Source organism: Poeciliopsis prolifica, unplaced genomic scaffold, assembly GCF_027474105.1.
Source record: "Poeciliopsis prolifica strain line A6 unplaced genomic scaffold, Auburn_PproV2 SCAFFOLD008, whole genome shotgun sequence".
NCBI classification, from domain to species: Eukaryota; Metazoa; Chordata; class Actinopteri; order Cyprinodontiformes; family Poeciliidae; genus Poeciliopsis; species Poeciliopsis prolifica.
In genome coordinates, this window is record NW_026562383.1 from 14,992,212 (window position 1) to 15,014,231 (window position 22,020).

A 22,020-nucleotide genomic window follows, 5' to 3' on the forward strand; every position below is an offset into this window, starting at 1 on the left:
TCATTTTTAGCTGATAAGTTTAAGTCTGTAGTAGATAATAAAAATAACTTATTCTGTTAAAGCCACAAATGACAGGCGGAAATGATACAATGCCAAGCGGAAGTGACGCGAGTGGTGTTTTGTTGACATTTGTTTGTGAAAGACAAAAAAAAAAAAAAACAGCAGGCACGCGTATGGGGTCGCTTATATTTGTTGGGAATTAACTGAGAGACTAAAGAGCGACAATAGTTACTGAAATACTTGAGGGTTTTAAAGGAGCTCATACAAAGACTTTTCTCAAACCAAACCAGAAAGAAGATCAGGATCAGCATCAGGACAGAGCAAGTCGGGAACAAAACAAACCGTGTCACCCTGACTACATACGGGCTGAATCATTTACAAGCTAACCGGCTGCTATTCTCTCGGATTTTATTTGTAATCTTTTATAAGCGCAGCTAACATTCAGGACCAAACAAACAGAGGCAACGCGCACTAAATTCTCAACTCAAACGCTGTTTTTACTTGTAATCATGGTGATTTAAGGTTATACAAGCGCTGTCGGTCAGTCGAGCTAGTTAGCAATCTAATGTTAGCTTTTCTTACCATTATTTGAACTGCTTGAGCTGCTTATTAGCTACAGAATGTAGCCTCGGTTCTCTGCCTCTGCTCGTTTCGTGTGAGTGTTTGCTATAAACAGTTTGGGGTGACAAAATAATGAAGCACAATGGCTAACTTTGAAGCCTACCAGGAGTATCAGAGAATAGAGGACTACGAGGAAGACTCTCCACCAGGAGAAGAAGACTTATTGGTCCATGTCCCCGAAAGTCTAAAAGGTAAACGTAGTTATTTCTATTATTACAGATTGGACATAAAAACATAGACTTATGACAATTATCTACCTTAGTCATCTAATTTGACTGGATGCAGCTGTGTCATAGTTGTTTCCTCACTGAGGATGACTCATGTCTCAATTTTTTTTTACAGACTCATGGCACCATATCAAGAACTTGGATAACTTCTTTACAAGAATATCCTTTAAATTAATGCTTGCTAACATAAACTGAAGCACATCAATAGTTGCAATGGAAGTGTCGGGTTGTGTAATGTTTACCTCTGTCAGATTGCAAAACAAGTGGCCACATGAAACAAGTATGAGAAGGTAACATGCTCTCCCCAGAGTACTAAAAAACAAATCAAACCCTGTGTTGTCTAGAATTGCAAGTTTTGTTTGTTTCCGTTCTATGTGGCAAATGTTTTTTTTTATATCTTGTTTTTCAGTTTCTTTGTAGATATATTTTTATGATTTTATTTTTGTGCCATATTTTGGGTGGGTTTGGATGCGGTCGTTTTTTGGCTGTGACCTGTTCATACAGCCATTTGTCCCTGGCACATTGTCATTTTTATCTTTCTTTGACCTTTGGTTGTTTCCTTTAAGCTTTTGCAATACACTTGGTAATCACCTCTAATCGATGATCAGCAAGTTAAAAATCCCTTAACTGTCATGAGAACACGAGGGTCCACACAAACCCACCGGATGACATGCATTTATCCAGTGGGTTTTTTAATAGTTAAGGTGTTAAATTATGAAAACTTAAATATTTTTTTCCTATTAATTAAATGTATCAAAACTAAAACTTCCCATTATCTTTAGTCTATAAATTCATTAACTGACTTGATGCTCTTTGGACTTTATTGAGTTAGAAATATTCTTTAATGCAGAGTATGTTTTTATTTCTTCATTTTCAGTGGGTTATCAAAAAATGTTGATCATGTTTTTTCTGTGTTGAAGTGGACTATGGACTTCCATTTTGCTAATTCTCATTCACAATTAGAGGTCAGAGCCCAGAGAAAAGTGAAATTTGGTATCAGGTAGAAAAAAACCTCATGAGCCTTTCACTATTTATAAAACTACTAGAAAGAACAAAATTAAATTCCAATTTAATGTTGGAATTGTTGTTAAATTTTTATGAAATATATTTATGTTGTGTCTTATAATTTGATCTGCCAACTTATTAATATGTTTACTGTAAATTACCTATATCAGGTTTTGCTTAACCAGCCTCTTCACATCTATCACTATCATCAAAAGAATGGCTTTGCCTGTATGATGTTGTCAGAATTCTTTGAACTAATGTAAGTATAACATTTTGATTATATTTACAAGATGCAGCTTGAGGCACAGTGACGTATGTTTCATTAAAAAAGAGCATACTTGGTTAAAGCAGGAGCCTGTTAGTGGTGTTGGTTTTCAGTGACTTTATGATGAGAAGTGACTGTCACATGCTCTTGTGGGAACAAGATCAGGCTTGTATTCATTTATTCAAGGATGCATGATTCTCAAAGGAATCGGTTCTCTTTAGGTGCTAAGTTTATTCTTATTTAATATCTCAATATCCATCTTGAGACAGCACCCTCCACATTGTAGAAAGCCTTAAAATATTTATTTTTTGTTGAAGCAGCAGCATTTCACAAACATGTAGACATTTCCAATGTGTAATTTTAATCTAAAATCACCAGCTTGCATCCCTTAGATTTTTAGCCAAAGTAAATCTAATGTTTTAAAATGCATTTATTGATACTTCAGAGTGTTGATTAGAGAGTCTAGCAATGTTTGATTAATCTTTGTTCTCCTGGAGCATGAATATAATGTGACACATAGGCCAATTTCAGTCTATTTCAAAAGAATATCCAGAATAATTTTTGTCAAGATGTTTACCTCCTGTAGCATTAGTAGTTTATCACTTATTGTTGTGCCCTTGTTGAAGTTAGAAATGTGGTTCAACACAATTAATCATTATGAAAAATAATGCCATTCTCTTTTTCTTTCTTTCAGTCAGTTTCTGTTTGTTGTCACATTCACTACATTCCTTGTCAACTGTGTGGAGTATGATGTCCTCTTTGCCAATCGAGCAGTGAACCACACCGGGCAAGGCCAGAACCCTTATGAAAGAAACAAAGTGACACTTCCAGATGCCATTATACCAAGCCAGCAGTGCACACAGAGGTACAGATAAACAAACACCCAAGAATTCACAGTAACGGTATAGACATTTCGTTTTGTTTTTCTTGCAGAGATAAAATGACTTTAACTTGTCACATTCACATTAAGTCATAACTCCTGTGGCTGTTCTCTCGTTTTGCTCCGTCTGATGAGATGCTTTGTTCTCGAGCTGAGTGCAGGATTAGAGACTGGCCTTTAGAGAGATTCCATTTGTCAGACTTTTTGCAGCTGCCCAGTCTAATGTAGTTCCAATTAAACAGCGTGACTTAATTTCTTCGGGGGCTGAACTAGATGTGGCTGTAGACTGCAAGATACGGCCAGTTTCCCAGGACAAGAATATTGAGCAGGCAGCTATTTTGCTGGTCTCTATGGAGATTAGTCATTTAATGAAGAGGACTTTGTGTAGATTTGTATCTGTAAGGCTTGCCAGTGAAGGTTCCTTAGTATATACTGCAGAGATTTATTGTTTTATTTATGTAAAAGAATTTTGGCCCGTAAATGGTCTATGCTTTAGACCATAGTTGATAAAGCACTTGAGACTACATTCAGTCACCCACTAATTCACTCACATATTCACACGCACATAATATTGGTACTAATATTGCAATCATTTGCAGTGTTGTTTTTTAAATGACATTTTCCTGTGCCATGTCATGGTTAAGATAAAGACAGATTTGTTGATGTTAAAATCAGTTTTACTCAGAGCGAGCTGATGTTTATTCACAATATTCCAGTTTCTCATTGGAGTGTATTCCATTCCCACATTTGTTGTTTATTTTAAGGTTGGCTGCTTCAAGTTGGAACATTCTTATAAGTTATGGTTTCTTCCAGGAAGATGTTGCTTTACACTGTTCAGAGTGGCTTGAGAGAAACAGCCAGTGTAACTGATACCTTTGGTGTGAGCTGCAACTGGCTGACTTAGATACTGACAAGCTGACTACCACATGACACATTGCTACCTTTCCTTTGAAAGAGCACCCCACCACCAGCACTCCTGGAACCTGTGCGGCCACATTTTTTTCCATGTCGCTTTAACTTAGCCTTCTTTCTTCTTTATGGCTTATGGGACACTCGTCATCTGTTTGAGCTTCAGTCTGACTCCAGTTCAAACGTTGTTTATGTCAAAGTCAGTGACGTCAAACTGCAGGGTACACTAATTTAGGAACAGCTTGTCCCACAGTTCAGAGTCTCTCTGTCTACTTCATAACTCCTATCTAATTTCATATTTGAAGAGCTTTAACAGACGTGTATTGAGGACATTATTACGGTTCATCTCTCCATTAAAGTGTCTGACATCATATGGCATCAAAAAGTTTTGACAGTATCACAAATGTGATCCGTTTGTTTATTTATTTTTTCTTAAAGAAAAAAACCTTAAAAAGGTTGCATTAATTATAACTGATGGGTAATCAAAGTTTTGTTTTCTTATGATGACTTTCTGTGTGTTTTGCAGTTGAAAATATTTTTATCAGCTACATTTATGTGGGAAACTGTATTCTATCTTTTTTTTCAGTTAGCTTACCAACAGTGCAAAGCAATATTTGAGGCCGGGATGGCACTGTGCTATTATGTGCTCCATTTGACCATAGAAATCTCCAGTAGCTCCATCATTTTATCTGGCATCTGAATAAAATAACTTTAAGCTTAAGGTATGGTAATATTAAAAATGTTAGCAGTTTCGAAAGTGTTTTTAAAATCTTAAAAAGTAACTTGCACTACCCTGTAGTGTCCACAAGCTTTTGGATATTTTAGGTAACACAAGTGACATCCATTGAACAGGGTCAAGATTTTTTGCCTATAGTTTCTCGCTGTTGAAATTTGTCACTCTGCACAAAGTCTTCAGCAGAGGTTTAACTTTGGATCTGTGGAACTGTAGAGTGAAGGATTACATGAGGTTAGCAATAGGTACTCAAAAGGCAATCAAAACAGCCTTGGTCGAACCCTGAAACATGTCACCCCCTCAGTGATTATGCAAAGCCTTTGCCCTGTCGTTACTGGTTGAAACGTTGCTTAAACGTGTAATTGGAGAAGAGTAGCAGTGGTTGCCAGAGAAAGGAACAAGATTCAGCAGTAAAATTGCAACTGCATAATATATGTCTGTTTATAGCCATAGTAAGACAAAATGACTTGCAATTGTGTAAAAATAAGAAAGTTATTGTTTTTTCAACATGCACCAAATAGTTCAGATTGGAATCAGCCAACTGTGCCTTGATGCCAATATAGGATGAAGGCAACACCAACCTGCAACCATAAGCCTCTGTGTTAAACACATCTTCTGCAATTTTAATCTTTTCTTTGCAATTTGTTTATTTATTTACAGATAACTTGCCTTTTTTTTAACATTTATTTTTCAATGTAAAACAGATTTTGATGTACAAATGTGAAGTCTGGGAGTCAGAAAGGGATTTTTTTTTTCTTTTAGGATACAAGACAACAGCTGGATCATATTCCTTCTGATAATGGCTGCCATCTTCTGGATCTACCGACTTATTAAAGTCTTCTGCAACATTTTGAGCTACTGGGAGATCAGGCAGTTTTACATCAAAGCATTGAAGATTAAAATGGTATATGCTCCACCTGGTGATCTAAATTAAGATATGCAACTAACAACCACAAACAAGCAATTTGTTGTTTTTCTCATCAGTTTCTTTTGTTGTTTTTTTTCCCCTTTCCTTCTTTTTATCAGGATGAACTATGCAACTTTACGTGGCAGGAAGTCCAGGATCGCCTCATCAGTTTGCAGAGGGAACAGCAAATGTGCATTCATAAGAAAGAGCTGACAGAACTTGACATATATCACCGCATCCTGCGCTTCAAGAACTACATGGTGGCCATGATAAACAAATCGCTGCTGCCAGTTCATCTGCAGCTCCCCCTGCTGGGCAATGTGGTCTTCTTAACCCAAGGCCTCAAGTACAACTTTGAACTCATCCTTTTCTGGGGTCCCGGCTCTCTGTTTCAGAACAAATGGAATCTGCACCCTAAGTACAAGCGCAGTGGAAATCGCCTCGAGCTGGCTCAGAAGCTGAGCAGAGTGATTCTGCTGATAGGCTTGGCCAATTTGCTGCTGTGTCCTTTCATCCTGGTGTGGCAGGTGCTTTACGCGTTCTTTAGTTATACTGAAGTGATCCGCAGGGAGCCTGGAAGTTTGGGCGCACGCCGCTGGTCCCTCTACGGCCGTTTATACCTGCGGCACTTCAATGAGCTGAACCACGAGCTGCATGGACGATTGGGTCGTGGCTACAAACCTACTTCAAAATACATGAATTCCTTCACGTCACCGCTCCTGGCTGTTCTCGCCAAGAATGTTGCTTTTTTCTCAGGGTCGGTGCTGGCAGTTCTCATTGCACTGACTGTCTATGATGAGGACGTTCTTACAGTGCAGCACATTCTGACCGCTATCACTGTGCTGGGTGTAGTTATCACTATAACCAGGTGAGTTGTTTCCATTTATGTTTAGTTATGGATGTAAAATCTGCAGAATCTCAGCCAGACATAGAACTTGGTAAAATACTCAAAATCACTTGGTATTTATATCATTTATAGAGAATAGAAAATGTAATTAGATATTTTTTATAATATACTTAAATGCACATAATGCTCTTATAGACTTAAGGGCAGAATAACAATGCACACCAGAATTTTTAGATGTTAATCTTAAAAAAATAAAAAAGAAAACCATGTCCCATTTTTCTCCTTTTTCACAATAATGCTCTATTTTGTCTTGGTCTATTTCATAAAATCTCAATATGATGCTCTGAAGATTTTGCTTATAACTAGAAAATATGAATGTGTAAAAAAAAAAAAAAGTTGTTCAGATCAGCTATTTTACCATTTTTGTGCCTGTTTTGCATAAGGTCTTTCATCCCGGATGAACATATGGTTTGGTGTCCGGAGCAGCTTCTGCAGTGCGTGTTGGCTCATATCCACTACATGCCAGATCACTGGAGGGGGGACGCAAACAAGAGCGAGACCCGTGACGAGGTGGCACAGCTGTTCCAATACAAAGCGGTGGGGTGAACAGCATATTAGTAGATAGGAAAACATTTGTTTCTTCTAAAATGAACTAGATTGTTTTTATTGATTGTTACCAACAATTTATCATTGGATTATTCAGTCTGAAATGATGCATTTTTGAGGGAGAATTAATCTCTTTGTGTTTACCTTAGGTGTTCATTTTGGAGGAACTTCTAAGCCCTATTGTTACTCCCTTCATTCTCATATTCTCCTTGAGAAACAAATCCCTAGAAATCATCGACTTCTTTAGGAACTTCACTGTGGAAGTGGTTGGAGTTGGGGATATCTGCTCCTTTGCTCAGATGGATATTAGGCGGCATGGAAACCCAACAGTAAGACTTATTAAACTTAAGTGGCAGGACTGAGGCCAATATATTCAGGAGAACAACAGTAATCCCATTGCTTTATTTGTTCACACTTCTATTTTTGCAGTGGATGTCAGATGGCCAGACGGAGGCATCTGTATATCAACAGGCTGAGAACGGCAAGACGGAGTTGTCCCTCATGCATTTCACCTTAAAGAACCCCCGCTGGCAGCCACCTCAGGAGAGCTCGCTGTTCATCAGCCACTTAAAGGAGAAGGTGCAGCATGACGCACAGGGTGGGCCTTCAACACAGTTGTTGCTCTCAGAGGCCCCTCTGTGCACCTCGCTGCACTCCAACGAGTCTGGCACTGGGGTAGGAAGCCTAATCTTAATGTCATTTATGTAACATCCAAACAATAATTGATTGTTCTTAAAATCTTTTCATGTATGTGACTGCTTCCAGCCTGAAAGCCTTTTAGCCAGCGTCCTGGCCCACCCCATCCTCACTGCATCCGGTCTACAAGGGCGAGACCATCGTTTCGTCCCGCCCAGCTCTGCTGCATCTGCCGCTGCCAGTGTCCTGGCCTCTTTGTCCACCTCTCATCATGCACATCCAAGCCGAAGCCGACCCCATGTCCTTCTGCCCTCCTCCGTTTACCCTGAAACCACCATGTACCGCAGTGACCGCACCGTCATTAACAGGTACTTTTAAGACCTGAGATCTAATGTTGCAGATGTTACACAAATTCAACATCAGTTCTGCTCCTCTTTTACAGCATGTCTAACAGCGACTCTCGCATCCAAAGCAATGCGTTGCACTCAGAGTTTGCCTCTGCAGAGATGAGCCTTCATGCCATTTATATGCATGAGGTAATTTCCTGATAACTTTTACTCTGTTGTAGGGTCAAACGTAAACCTCAGGTTGGTTTATAAACAATGGAAATCAGTCCCTCAAGGAGCCCAGCTTTTAGTTATGAAATTTAAATGTTAATCCATTGCTTAGTTATGAAATTTAAATGTTAATCCATTGCTTAGTTTTTTTAAATTTTTTATTATTGTACTCTGAACAAGTGTTTGTCTGTGTAGCTCCATCAGCAGACCTCCCATCCACAGAGGACCTCAGGACACTGGCAGAGTTCAGTGCCAATGAGAGATCTCCACACAACCACAGGTGATCTGCTGTTTTTGTGGAAGCAGCTGGTGACCAATATTAACTGACTTTTCAGCTAATATTGACTGGTGGCCGGATGGTCAGAAACTCAAAACTCTGATTTGTGAAAACAGTATACCCGAGTAAAACCAGGTTGCAGTAATAACAACACTTTTCATTGTTTCATCACGTGGCTTAGAGGTATAGCAGGCACTGTATACAGAAACTACATTTCTCAATGTACATGTCCCTGGTTTGTTTACCTGGATTTAAAATATACTCATAAATATTTAACTCAAGCTCACAAACATGCACAGACACTCAGAGCAGTAGGTAACTTGTGGTTAAATGTCTTGTCTAGGGACAAATCAACATGGAGCAATAGGAAGATGGAATCAAGCCTACAACTTCACAAGTAGACAGCCCAATAGGGATTTAAGCTAATTATCCAGAACTAATTATCACAGCTAGTCATTTAAATTCAGTGGAGCTTTTTGAAGAGAGACATTATTGCTTTAACGTCATTTGCAAATAATAGCCAGTGTTTATTATTATTATTGACAAAGGACAGACTAGAAGCAAAAATTCATAATGCTATTTACATACCTTCCTGATTAAGTGTTCTGACTCTTGGTGTCAGTAAAATGTAATTTTAAGGTTACTTTTTCATTTAAAAAGTAGAAAAACTAAGTTTGTTGTAGTTTTCTTAAATAATTCTTCTAATTTTAAATTTGATTTTGTTCTGATTAGTTTTCAAATCATAAATTTCAGTTGGAAAAAAATGAGATAACAGATTTTCCCCCACTTTATATACATATAAATTCTGCTGTAATAGTCTAATGTTCTTTTTTTTCAGGTTTTCATGCTCATAGCTCTCATAGTTCCAACATTTCCATGCCAGCCCCTGCTCAGCTTGGTGGCTGGAAAGAGGAAGAAGAAGAAGAGAATGAAGATGATCAGGAGATTAACAATGGATCTTCTCCAAAAAAGGCCACCCCACACAGTTCATAAGGTGCCTTTGTCATAAGGTACATGATCCAATTTCAGCCCTATAATATGATCTGTGGAGCTGTAACCTGAAAGACTATATTTCTCTAATAATTTTTCTCTTTTTTTATAGTGTTTACATTTTTCTTTCTTCGCTGAACATTGTGGCCTTGAATGACCTTCATGGAGAGTTTAGTGCAGACCTTTCAAACATCATGTAGTGGAAAGGGTCTGCCGATGAATAACCACTGTTTTCGCACCTCTACACCTCATCGTGTCATATCAGGGAGTCTATGGCATCAGGGATTCCATATGTCTTCCATCCTTTTTATCATGGTTTTATCATTAACTTGTACAAAGTTCATTTGGACGTGTAGAGTCTGCGTGATATTGGATGTAAGCAATTTCATGGCTCATAACTTCGGCTGTGCTTGTGTCTGCACAAATTCTCCAAATACTTGTGCATCACAAGGGTTTTCAAAATGGCGTGAACATCTATGCTACAACTTGACCATCTGAAAAGTAAAACATTTCAATATGGTTTTTTGCCCTTGTGACATGTAAATAGACTGTGTATAACTCATCCTTTAATAGGTCTTTTTTTTTTTTTTTTTACAAATACCAGATCAATTTATTAAAGAGCTGCCAAGTATTTATTTATTGAAAAGCTGACTACAATACCTTTAATATTTGAATATAGAACCTCTACAGATTTCATTGACATATAATTTCATGCTGTTTTCCATGTTTAATGGGCCTAAATCCACATTTTGCTTAGTATTACTAGTTCAGGGGTTTTAGGACTTTTGTTATTTTCTTATGAAATAAGCATTAAGTATTATTGCAATTGAAATCGCACGACAGACAGGTGATACCTATTAGGTCAGTTTATTGCTTATTTGTATGCTAAAAAAGTATCTAAAAACCAGTTCGCTGTATTACCTCGATGGCAGTGATGAATTTAGGCTACAGTCAATATCTCTGCACAAATGCATCAACTACTTTCCGAATTTAATTGCATATATAAATTATAATAATTAGATTTTCTTTCTATATTTACCAAGCAGATAAGATGAGCTTTAATATTTTTTGAATAATTGGGAAAATTTGCTTTTGCAAATCTGTGTTAAGTAAATTTTTTATTGATGTTGGTCTTCCCGGAGTTGTTACATAAATATGAAATGTCACCATAGTGGCTGGTTTTTAATTTTTTATTGTGTTGTTTACAGATGCTCTACAACATTTCAAAGTCTCAAAAACTATAGACTCTTCTGGCAACATCAGGTATTGGCTTTAAGAATATGTATTACATTTGTTTCCCAAATATTTAAAAGACAAAAGCATACATGTTACATATATGGGGAAAAATAACAAGATTTGTTTTTAGACAAATAATTTAACAATAAAAAAATTCACCATCTCTATGAGGTGATAAGTCATTCGTTCAGAATTTATTAGTATCATAAAACAACACGGCCACCTGCATGATGTTAAAGCAATGTTGGTTCTTGCATGAAGCCTCAGCATGAGATGTGTGGTAATTTCCCGACAAGAAGGAAAATACCGTTCTCCAACCAAATTAGGAGACTCTAAATATGCACCTGGTTGTGTGTTGCATTGAAAGTGAATTTTGAGTTGTGATTTTCACATGTCGTAACTTTTGTGTAGAAGACACTCTGGAGCTGAGTTGTATGCACAGATTTCATACGCTCTCCGTTTATTGTTAGCCATTTATATCATAAGCAGTGCCTTAGTGTTACGGATTAGCATTTGCTCTTTTAGAAAGCCATGCCATCTAAATCATCAAATCTACTTTTATAGACTTAGCAGCACACATAATGTACAGTATTTTCTGATGAGCAGCTCATATGTGGATATAGCATCAAGTAAGTTGTGGGTGTTGCTCATATGACTAGCCCTGGTGTCAGTAAGTCAGCCTTTTCTATCTCCAGGACGCTGCTTCCTGTCATGGTGTTTGGGTTTATATAACATACAGAGGCAGGACTTTTGTCTTTTGTTTGACCTAATGGACGAACCCCATACCATCCTTTCTTATCAACTACTCACCAGTCAAAATACTGCAGAGACTGGAACAAGGTGCTATTCAGAGATGATGACTATTATGCTTACAAATAGTTTTTGTTTGTTTGTTTCTTACAAAGTTTGGTTCTATTCTGTAAATTAGGCATTATCTGACAAAGGAAACATGCCAAAATAACTTGTTTTCTGCACAGCTTTACTATACATGTTCCCTGTTTGTGAATAGAGACTGATAAATCATATTTTGAGTGTATTTAATCATTTGATGTGTGTGTGATGTGTGTTGAAATGTGTTCTTGAAATAAACAAAAGCTCTCAATTTTCTCTGTTGAGAATTTTGTTCATTCGTGGTTATTGAGCCTAGAAAATATCATTGGTTAAAATTAGACATGTCCTGGACTTTTGTCTGAGGGTGTCAATGAAGCTTTTTTTTTTAGTTTAATTCACTGTGGGGCGGTGGGATTTTCTTAACTCCAAACGGATATTAGATGTATCATTATTCAAGTTTCTTTAAAGAGTAAATGTAGCTGTTTATGAAAGATCTTTATCTGCCCTTAGAAAAACAGATCTCAAAAAGAATATATGATAAATATAGATTTCTATTAGTACATATCAGAAGAAATTGGTAGGCGCCTGGTGAAAATCTGTAGAAAGACTTGCAATAAATGTATCTATTTTTGGAGAGAAAAACATTTTCACTTTGCTTAACATTGAACATAAACTGGCTTTTTGCTCATTTGTTGCACACTAAAACTGCCTAAAATGCTCAGGTTCAGTCTACTAACCTGGGAACAGTTACAGATAGTGTTTTGCAATCTACAGATAGTGTTTTGCAATGTACTGTATGTTTACAGTTAGAGAGAAGAGGGTCTTTTTTCTCTGGCAGCAGTCCTAAGCTAACAGTTGGAATGTAGATAAAATCTGAAGGCTCTCATGAAGACTTTTTGACCCCAACATGCCACTTTTTGCAGACGTTATCTGTGTGATGGCTAGATAATTATTGGTCTTCCTTCATCTTAGAGAAAGAAAGAGAATGCAAACAAAAGTAATAGCTTCCCTCACGCGATTGAGTTGCACGTTTTGATATATATAATATATATCAATATGATATATATATTGTGAGGGGACACGCAGCAGTTTGAGCTGCATTAACGGTAGGAGGAAGCAGCAGTTAAAGTATTTTGAAGTGAAAAACAATAGGTGCCTGGCATGCAATGCATGGAGGCAGTTCTCCCTATGCATTGCTCTAGGCAGGCCCCAATAATAATAAAGAGACATTCTGTTAGGTGAAGACCAATAGTTAGTTACCTATTATGCTCTCCCTATGCATTGCTCTGGGCAGGCCCCAATTATGCAACTACAATTACTTTTTGCACTTCTTTTCCAAGGGTACCCACAACTTTCTCTGCATCTGGTTCTGGGTGTATATGATAAATATTAAAGCAGTGCAGCAAAAGATTATGCAAGAAGTACCTTGGAGAAACCGCATGGGCCTTGCAGGCCTATAAATTCCCTCTTTACTTTCTGTGCACTACATCCTGACTACAATGTCAAGTGTGACATTCTCATTATACACTTGGCCTCTGACTTCTCCTTTAGCTAAAAAGAAACTAAAGCTTATTTGCACATGTTTCAGGCTTTTCATAAAAGGTTTTTAACATTTTCATATAAGTCCATTTATTTGTATCTCAATTCTGCTGATCTTCAGAATTTTATAAATATTTAATTGCAGGATATTTTAAATAAATTGTTTTACAGTTATCTTGTTGCATTTCTCCTTGACACATGTCTGCATTGTAAATATGTATGAAGAAGCAGCCAACTGCTTTTTCCTCCAACGCCTTTTACTTCTGGAGGACAGGTGCGCCATCTGCTGCTCTTACAATAACATTTGTCTCGACTTTCACCTGGCATGCAAATGTTTTGGAGGTAACATGAATGTTTGGCTCTGTGAACATGATACATCCATGACCTTTGTCTTTCAAATGACTGGGAGGTCGGATAAAGGTCCTTGCACTTCGCGCTGGAAGGCACACATTGCATCTAATTTTTGCTCCTCCAGTCATCAAAAAGAAATGATTTAATGCAGAAATGGGTACTGTGTTTCTTTCCCTGGTATGTTGAACAGTAAGCTTTAAACATCTCCTGATGACTCTGAAAATATACCATATATCATGCCAGCCTGCTGGAATTTTTGGGTAAAAAAAACTTGTCATAAATTTAGGATAGGATAACTCAAGTCTCATAAATCATTTTCTATTTTACACCTCTGCATGACGACATGCAACTAACCTAAAAGCTTTCAACAGCTGTAGAGTCATTGATCAGATCGGGCAGCTCCTCCATGTTCTTTCTGCGACATGGAAACCATAGACAGTGGACAGAACAGGATGAGACAGAGACAAGCAGCAATAGTGGATTAGTGTCTGCTAGAGTTTCAATGAGTTTAAATGAGGGTCCAGGAGGCCTGCTGCTGTCAGTCATTGGAACTGGGAGGGGAAAGCCCACTGTCAAAGACTGAAAAAATACCACAGAAGCAAAGGAATAGGGTCCCACAGGGGAAGTCATAAATCAATCCTTAATCAGTGATTTAAAAGAAATCATCCAGACAAACGAGCTAATTTTTATTCTGATGGGAAAGAGGTTATTTTAAAATGCTATAATCTTAGGTTTGTGGAACATTATTTGTTTGATTTTGTCATTTTAAAAAATGTCACAGATTGGAAACCAGTAAAATGTATTAATTCGGGCACCTAAGTCAGTATGAGGTCATATTTTAATAAAAGGTCAGCTGCTTAAGTTGCAGCTGTCACAGTAGAAGCAGTGGGAAAACAACATGCCACAACCTCTATGCAGCGAGCCAATTACATCAGTAAATTTTCTGTAACTGAGAATCAGGCTGTAAAAACAGGAGTCAGTGACAATGGAGCAGTGTGGCTACAATGGCCAGGAGAATATTTGGAAGTTTCAAAGCAAGATTCAAAATTCATTGTATGGGAAATGTTTTGACACAAAAACCTTTTTTTTTCCATCAGAGGTTATGTTTTTATTATTATTTACTTATTATTGCTAGACCTCTAGTATAAAACAAACTAAACGATGACATTTAATTATCTTTTCCATTTTAAACATTGTATACTGTGACATTTAATTTTTACAAAATGATAGCCTTTGCCAAACTTCAGCAAGTCTTTACAATTTACACCTCAAATCAATCTGCTGTAGTTCAAGACAGAAACTCGAATGGGTGGGGCACTAAGACAGGACACAGCCCAGGGCCCTACATCTTTCTAAATCTAGCCATAACGATTCCTCCCTGAAGGTAAAAAGCATGTTTCTTCCTGGTTATATTCTTTTTTATTTTTGTTCAACTGGGTGTAGCTAGCAGCAGTGACCAGCCACAGAGGCCAGTGTCCGTGTCTCTGTTACCCGGCCTGTCCAACAGAGGCCATCTTCTATCCCCCCTGCAAATGACAGGATCTATTTTGGAAAGGAGGCTGCGCCAAACTCGGAACGTCAGCTATTTGGCATCATGAGCCCTCAGAGAAGAAAAGAAAAAGGAGTCTAGCCCACCACAGGAGACTGGGGAACTTCCATCTTTCTGGATTTACTATCATTTCACGGATATTTGTGCACAAAGAAGACCAAACATTTTTTTGGTGGGATTACTACACTCAGAGCTGGTCCTTAATCTGGAAATTTTTAGTAACAGCCAATAGTCACATGACTCAGATGCTGATTTACCTGAGAGGTTGAAGACTCAAAGGTAAATGTATCAGTTTAAATTGATGTCACTTTTAAGACTTATAATTTAATTTTCTGTCACTGTTAGCTATGGCTACAACTTCCAGTATTGGTTTTGTTTATGTCACTTTTTTGCATTGAAGAACCAGTTTAAGAAATTTCTGTCTACCTCACTTTGTTTATTTCAGCCTATTGTTGTAGCCTTTGTGCTCACTGGAAGAGAGAAAATGAACTGTGCTAGAAATAAAGCATGTTTCCGAAGTAGGGGCTTTATCAAAGAGCACTTCGTTTCTACAAATGGCAATGTGCAGAGATGGGCTCTGACAGCTGAGGTTATTTTTGGGACAGGCGGTCTGAGCCACAGATAGAGGTCTTTGAAAGACACCTATCTTTTCTGTATGACCTTGTTACATGGGAATTCAGTTATTGTTGTGGTATTAAACTATTGAACAGGCTGCGTGGATTTATGTGGTTGGCTTGATGAATGTGTGCAGAGAAAGGAGAATGTATAATGTTACAGGAGCTGACAGCTATAAATATACCAATCTTTACATTATTAGAATCCGCATGCAATAAAAAAATACATAAAACTAGAATAGAGTCCACATAGAAAATAGTATAATATGAGGTGTTTCATTTGGCTTTGATTAGGACTTTATTCTGTAACTTTAATATGCATAATGATGTATTATATCATATATTTAATTTTATTAATTGTGTTATGCAATTACTGTATACAAGAGTTGCTGATATTTCAAAATCCATCTTGTTCCATGTCAGACTGAGCTGAATGAACCACAGGAGGGTAACAAAGTAAAAAATACTTTCCTTAAAAATAGCTTCTTACATCACACTACTGTATCCAACTTAATTTTAAACACATTGATACCAAAAATAACTAAACTTAAATTTACTTCCTTATTTAATAAAAACAAAAATCAGTTCTTTGTGAAAAATTTATTTCTAAATACATTTTTTTCATGTTACCATATTTACTCTTTAACCCGTTGTCATATTTAACTCAAGTTGTCCTTAGATTCTTCCTTTATTACTGTTTGTTGTAGTAGCTGTATTAATGTATCTTTATATGCTTTATTTATCACAGAAGTAAAAAATGGATCAAAACCTGTTTGGAGGAGCCCCTAGGTTTCTCACACGCCCAAAGGCCTTCACAGTGGGTGTGGGCAAGGATGCTACACTCAGCTGCACTGTTGTTGGCAACCCAACTCCAGTAATCACCTGGGAAAAGGACAAGCTCAAGCTTTCGTCTGGGGGGCGATTTAAAACTGTGGAAGATGGAGACATTTACCGTCTGACCATATATGACCTCACGCTTGAGGACAGTGGTCAGTACATGTGTCGAGCCAAAAACAACATCGGGGAAGCTTATGCTGCCGTGACCCTGAAGGTGGCCCTCCAAACGGAGATGTCTCAGAGGGCCCCCATTTTCACGGTGAAGCCCACTTCCACACGAGTGGCTTTAGGAGGAGAGGTTGTTTTCCACTGCCAGGTTATGGCTCACCCTGAGGCCATCTTTGAGTGGGAGAAGGACGGGCGCTACCTAGGTGAAACAAATCGCATCAAAATTATGTCCAACAGCGAAAGCAGCACCTTAAAGATCCAAGGTGTGCGCAACTTGGATAGTGGCACGTACATCTGCAGGGCCCAGAACTCCGTGGGCCGCTCCCAGGCTGCTGCAGCTCTTGTGGTGGATACTCAGGATGCTCGGCACATGTCTGCAGACAAGAGTACCTCTCTCCTCTCCCACATGCAAAAGCGCAAAGAGGAAATGAAGAAGGACATCTCTATCTTTCGCACAGAGGAAAACAGCTCCCTCTCCAAAGCCAACATGACATATGCCCTGAGTTCCCTGAGCCTGGAGCAGGAGCTGAGGGCGTCTGCGCTGGCCAGTCTACCTAAAGGTGTTTTCACCCGCACTTGCACTGTTACTGAGGGCAAGCATGCAAAACTCAGCTGCTTTGTGACGGGTCACCCCAAGCCACACATTATCTGGAGGAAGGACGGAACTAACATCAGTGAGGGTCGCAGGCATGTCATTTATGAGGATCAAGCTGAGAACTTCATCCTCAAGATCCTGTACTGCAAACAGAGTGATAATGGTCTCTATACATGCAATGCCACCAATATGGCAGGCCAGACCTACAGTGCTGTACTGGTTACAGTCAAAGGTAAGGTTTTAAAATGTTCACTCATTGAAAAAAAAACATTTGTATACATCTAAACCACCCTAAGATATTTTGCAAATGAAAACACATTATATATATTATATAAATTTAATGACTAAATAAAATGTGTCGTTACGCTTGCTTTTCATTAATAGGATGTGTGATACTATTAACTATAAAATAAATTAAAAACAAAAAATGTGGCACATCATTGTCCCTTGGGCTATTCGTTGGCCACCCCTTTTTTATGTCAGCAACATCTTAAAATGATGCTGCTCCATTACCTACATTTGTGTATCAAGTACAACTTCAATGGACACAAAGCTTTCTAAGTACCATCACCTTTAGAAACTTTTTAGAGCTGTGGTACAGCAGAACTTTGACTTGTCTTGTTTGTTGGGGAATGCCGTAAAAAGACAACAAGCAAACAAAACAAACAAGGAAAAAAAACTAACATTCATTGACGATGTATTTGGAGGATCTGGCTTATCTATGTGTTAAAGTTTAAATCACAAACATTGTAGTTGGGAAAATTAATGGAAAAGTACTTAGAAGTCAAAAATTTGGGTGGGAACGTTGTCTACATCTGCTTATCCATATCGGATAAGCAGATAGTCATTTGGTGAAAGGTAGGGTATATACCCTTGACAGTGCAACAGTCTACCACAGGCCAAAACTGACACGAAAACTGTAAACAACCATGCATGCATACTTAAAGGGAAATTAGTGCCCAATAAGTCAAGTCATGTTTTGGACAGTAGGAGGAAACCAAAGTACCTGTTGAGAACCTGAGCATCCACTGGAACAGCAAGCACATAGGGCACAGGCCATGACTTGAACCAAGGACTTTCTTGCTGCCAGCCAACAAAACTGAGATGACCCTGTGCCAATGTCATCTCAGTTCATGCATGTTTTCGTAATTTGATTTTTGCAGTAGAATCCAGAGCCAAAAAAAAAAAAAGAAAAACAAGACATTTTTTGGTTGTTGTTGCCTTTATCAACATGAAAAATGTAGTATATTTGTATTAAACTGTGAGCAGGGTGTGAAAAACACTCACCTCTGCAAAGTATAATCAATAATATTATGATGTACTTTGGTGGTATAAGTTGAGATAAGAGGGAGGACCATCAGAAAGTATGCCTTTTATAAATTTTATATATTTAAATATGAAAACAAATCCAACAAAATTTAAATTCCAAGAAATTTCTACTGATTTGTTTTTGACCCCAAAAGGGTAAGAAAATTATTGTTTTTCAATGTAATATTTTAATTTAACAAAAACTGTTAAACACCCAGAATTTTTCTTTTAATGTTTTATTCCATGTTTCTGACAGCTGATACCTATAATATCCAAGTTTGGACATCAGAAGTAGATGACTAGGGATATTAGAACTTGTTCAACATTTATTTAAATACACAATTTTAGGATTTTAGGATTTTTTTTTCTGTAGCACTAAAGGTAGCCCAAATCCCATCAGCTTAGGGAACCACGAACCTACATCTACATTAAAATGATAAAAACAGATTTTTCTTAAAGTTGACATATTATAGATAAAATTGTAGATCCCAGTTGTTGATAAGCATATTCAGCTTCAGATAACCACACATTTGCTTCTCAGTAAAAAGGGCTGTAATATGCCATGCACTACCTATAACTGTAATTACCATTTTAAATCATTGTATTATACCCTAAGATTTACCTAAATGTCAGTGGCCATAAATTACATGGTTATATTCATCTTGACCATTTGAAAGTTGGTGTTGTGTTTCATCTATTTCCTACTGGTGATGAGTAGTTCACAGTTTCTCAGATGAACTCACCCTCTCTAGGCCACTGCAAGTGACACTTCCTCCAGGAACAAAATTTGGCTCAGAGGATGACATCATTAAATTATATATTTGTGTTGATTCAAAACCTTCATGCACTCTGATGATGACAAATTGACAAATGATGGAGAGAGTGCGCTGTTTTCAAGCAGTTTATTTTCCATGAAAGTCATAATAAAAGTCGTTTTTGTGGCACATCTGTATCTTATTTTGAAGGGATGTGTAAATGTTACCTTAGCGACCAGAGTCAGAGAGCGTTAGGGCAGTTGGTTGAGAGGAGCTTGTGAGTTTTAGGCCTGGATCACACATCACGATTTAAGGATTGTTGGCCGATTTTCCAAACCTCTGTGACCACACACGACACGAGCCGATGAAAGTCCAACAGGTGCGATCGGTTCGTGTGTCCAGTTACACGGCAGGAGCAACATATGAACCGATTCCAGTCATGAACATCCCGATTCCAGAAGAAAATCCAGTAAAACCCCCAACATACCATGAATGATGATGTAGAAGCAGTGGTGATAGTTTGTGGATTCATTGATAAAAGACCAAACAAAAAGGAAACACCAGAACACAAAATATCTGAGTTCAGACAATCTAATTACCTTAAAAAGCATAAATCAAATAAAGTTTTTATTACTTTTGTAAGTTTGATTTTTCTAAAAATTTACTGACATTATACCTCTTCAATTTAAACTTATTTCATTGCATTTTTACACATCTTTCCAAGAAGTAACAATAATTTTGGAGTGCACTGCATTTAATCCTGAATTGCCTTCACTTAACATGTAATTTCCTACCTTCTAAATAACGACTGCACTGCAGTTCAGAACATTTTATGTCATTTTAAAAATGTGCAGATTTTGTTGTTTTTCTGTTTGTCAGAGCCAAAGGTGCCATTCAAGAGGAAACTGGAAGATGTGGAGGTACAAGAAAAGTCCTCAGCCACACTCATGTGTGAGGTGCCACTCATCGCCACTCAGACCGACTGGTTCATGGAGGAAACTAGGCTGGAGCGCAACACCAAATATCACATGGATGAGGATGGGACTCTGCGCCGCCTTACCATACATAATGTTACCACTAATGACGATGGGGTTTATATCTGCGAGATGAAAGAGGGCAGCCGCACTGTGGCTGAGCTCACTGTCCTGGGTAGGGAAACTGTTCTCTTTGGATTTTCAGGCATCTTATGTGTAATTTTGAAGACATTTGTTTCATAAATCATTTTTCAAGTGCAGCTGCTTGTGAGACCACACTGGTTAATTATGTTAAGATGAATGCTTATATTTGCTGTTCTTTGTGCATCAAGTATTATTATCTGTAATCTTACTCCCACGTACCAGGTAATATCACAAAGAAGCTTCCTCGGAGGACGATCGTTCCAGTCAGTGACACCGTCATCTTTTGTGTTGAGTTGGAGCATCCTTGTCCAGATGCCTACTGGACTCGCAATGGCGAGAAACTGAAGGAAGATTCTCGTACTTCAATTGCTTGTGTTCTTAGACAGTACACGTTAACAATTAAAGACTGCCAGGCAAATGATTCTGGAGAGGTGGCCTTTGTGGCCGGAGATTGTAAGACTTCAACACGATTCTCTGTCACTGGTGAGTTAAATAATTTCCAAAGACTTTTCTCATATGTGGTAAATTGTATAACATAGTGAGAGACAGTTATTGCAATAAATATTGAAAGGTTGGCCTTGGCAAGCACCTACTTCTGCCTCCACCTATTCCAAGAGCCCTTCACCTGCAATGTACTTTAACACCTGCATTTCCAGCATGTCTAACCTAAAGCCAAATTTATCATGGTTTTAATTTCTATGCAAAAAAATCACTACATATGTATATGTACTTAAAACAAATACATTTATAAATAGATGTCTGAAGACGTAGTGAGCTATTGAGATCTGATGGAGGTAGCAGCAATTAAACTAAGGTTCATTGTGGCCCCCACACCAGAAAAGGGGTGTCAAGCGTTTAAAAATTTAAACTTTTGTGTTGTGAAAGACAACATTTTTCTAAGAGCTTAAGTGTATGAATCATATGACATTCTAAGTATGTTACTTCACGTTCTATGACTAAGTTTCATGTGATAATAGGATGTATGTAGAACAGATTGTAATAAATTAAATTTATATGTCCTATTGTTTTAATTTTGTGTTTTCATCAAAAATGTTTATCAGATGTTGCAAATACTATTCTTAATGTCAGATTTATGCTACAAAAACAATGTCGTAAGGGAGATATAAGTGAACTATCATAAATAAAGGTAGGCAAAAGTTTTCCCATACAACCTTGAAGACACACTTGTCAATAGTTATGTAAGAAAAAAAGAAAAGATGAAAATGTATTGCCGTCAAAGGAACATCTGCAACTTTTGTTTTCCCCACTGTAGCTCCCAGGAAGCATCCCCCTGATCCCCCAGTCGATGCTGTGGTGCAGAACAAGACTGACTCGTCCATCACCATTCACTGGTCTCCCCCTGACAGTGACCGTCCCGTACCCATTAAAGGATACATCGTGGAGAGGAGGAAAGTTGGTGCTTCTACCTGGCAGAGATGCAATGCTGGAGAAATCCTCACAACCACAGAGACCACCATAAGCAGTTTTGCAGAGGAAGCTAGCTACCAGTTCCGTATTTCTGCCACAAATGACTTTGGCCAGAGTCCCTTTCTGGAAGTACCTGGCAGCTTCTACCTTGGTAAGTCTTTTATATTTTTTGAAAAGCATCTGTTTTCTGTGTTTTGTTTTTTAAAAAATACTATGTTTGTCTTTGTTATC

The 22,020-nt window shown here is 37.9% G+C and overlaps 2 protein-coding genes across 13 annotated transcripts in view; both read left to right on the top strand.

Moving 5' to 3' along the window:
- The first annotated feature begins 157 nt into the window (after positions 1-157).
- On the top strand, positions 158-11,802 carry atg9b (autophagy related 9B). The gene is made up of 14 exons (XM_055033339.1): positions 158-812; positions 964-1,007; positions 2,048-2,112; positions 2,813-2,983; positions 5,403-5,544; positions 5,667-6,415; positions 6,838-6,991; positions 7,150-7,329; positions 7,430-7,675; positions 7,766-8,004; positions 8,079-8,172; positions 8,389-8,473; positions 9,309-9,480; positions 9,573-11,802. The coding sequence occupies exons 1-13, from the start codon at positions 704-706 to the stop codon at positions 9,461-9,463; spliced, it is 2,433 nt and encodes an 810-aa protein (XP_054889314.1). The 5' UTR covers positions 158-703; the 3' UTR covers positions 9,464-9,480; positions 9,573-11,802.
- Positions 11,803-14,998: 3,196 nt separating this feature from the next.
- The window catches only part of obscnb (obscurin, cytoskeletal calmodulin and titin-interacting RhoGEF b), a 53,993-nt gene continuing 46,971 nt past the window's right edge, over positions 14,999-22,020 (top strand). For 9 of the 12 annotated variants that reach the window (XM_055033232.1, XM_055033233.1, XM_055033237.1 and 6 more), the window contains exons 1-5: positions 14,999-15,245; positions 16,329-17,412; positions 20,123-20,392; positions 20,584-20,844; positions 21,635-21,940. In XM_055033232.1, coding sequence (XP_054889207.1) covers positions 16,338-17,412; positions 20,123-20,392; positions 20,584-20,844; positions 21,635-21,940 — 1,912 coding nt within the window. In that variant the 5' untranslated portion in view covers positions 14,999-15,245; positions 16,329-16,337. The remainder of the gene's footprint in view (positions 15,246-16,328; positions 17,413-20,122; positions 20,393-20,583; positions 20,845-21,634; positions 21,941-22,020) is intronic. The other 3 variants (XM_055033241.1, XM_055033242.1, XM_055033243.1) reach the window with 2 other exon arrangements.

Excerpts from the sequence above, each read along its gene's own strand:
- atg9b (XM_055033339.1), top strand. The coding sequence starts at position 704 with ATGGCTAACTTTGAAGCCTACCAGGAGTATCAGAGAATAGAGGACTAC. Across the intron at positions 813-963 it reads TGTCCCCGAAAGTCTAAAAG|ACTCATGGCACCATATCAAG; the intron begins GTAAACGTAGTT and ends TTTTTTTTACAG. Across the intron at positions 8,005-8,078 it reads GACCGCACCGTCATTAACAG|CATGTCTAACAGCGACTCTC; the intron begins GTACTTTTAAGA and ends CCTCTTTTACAG.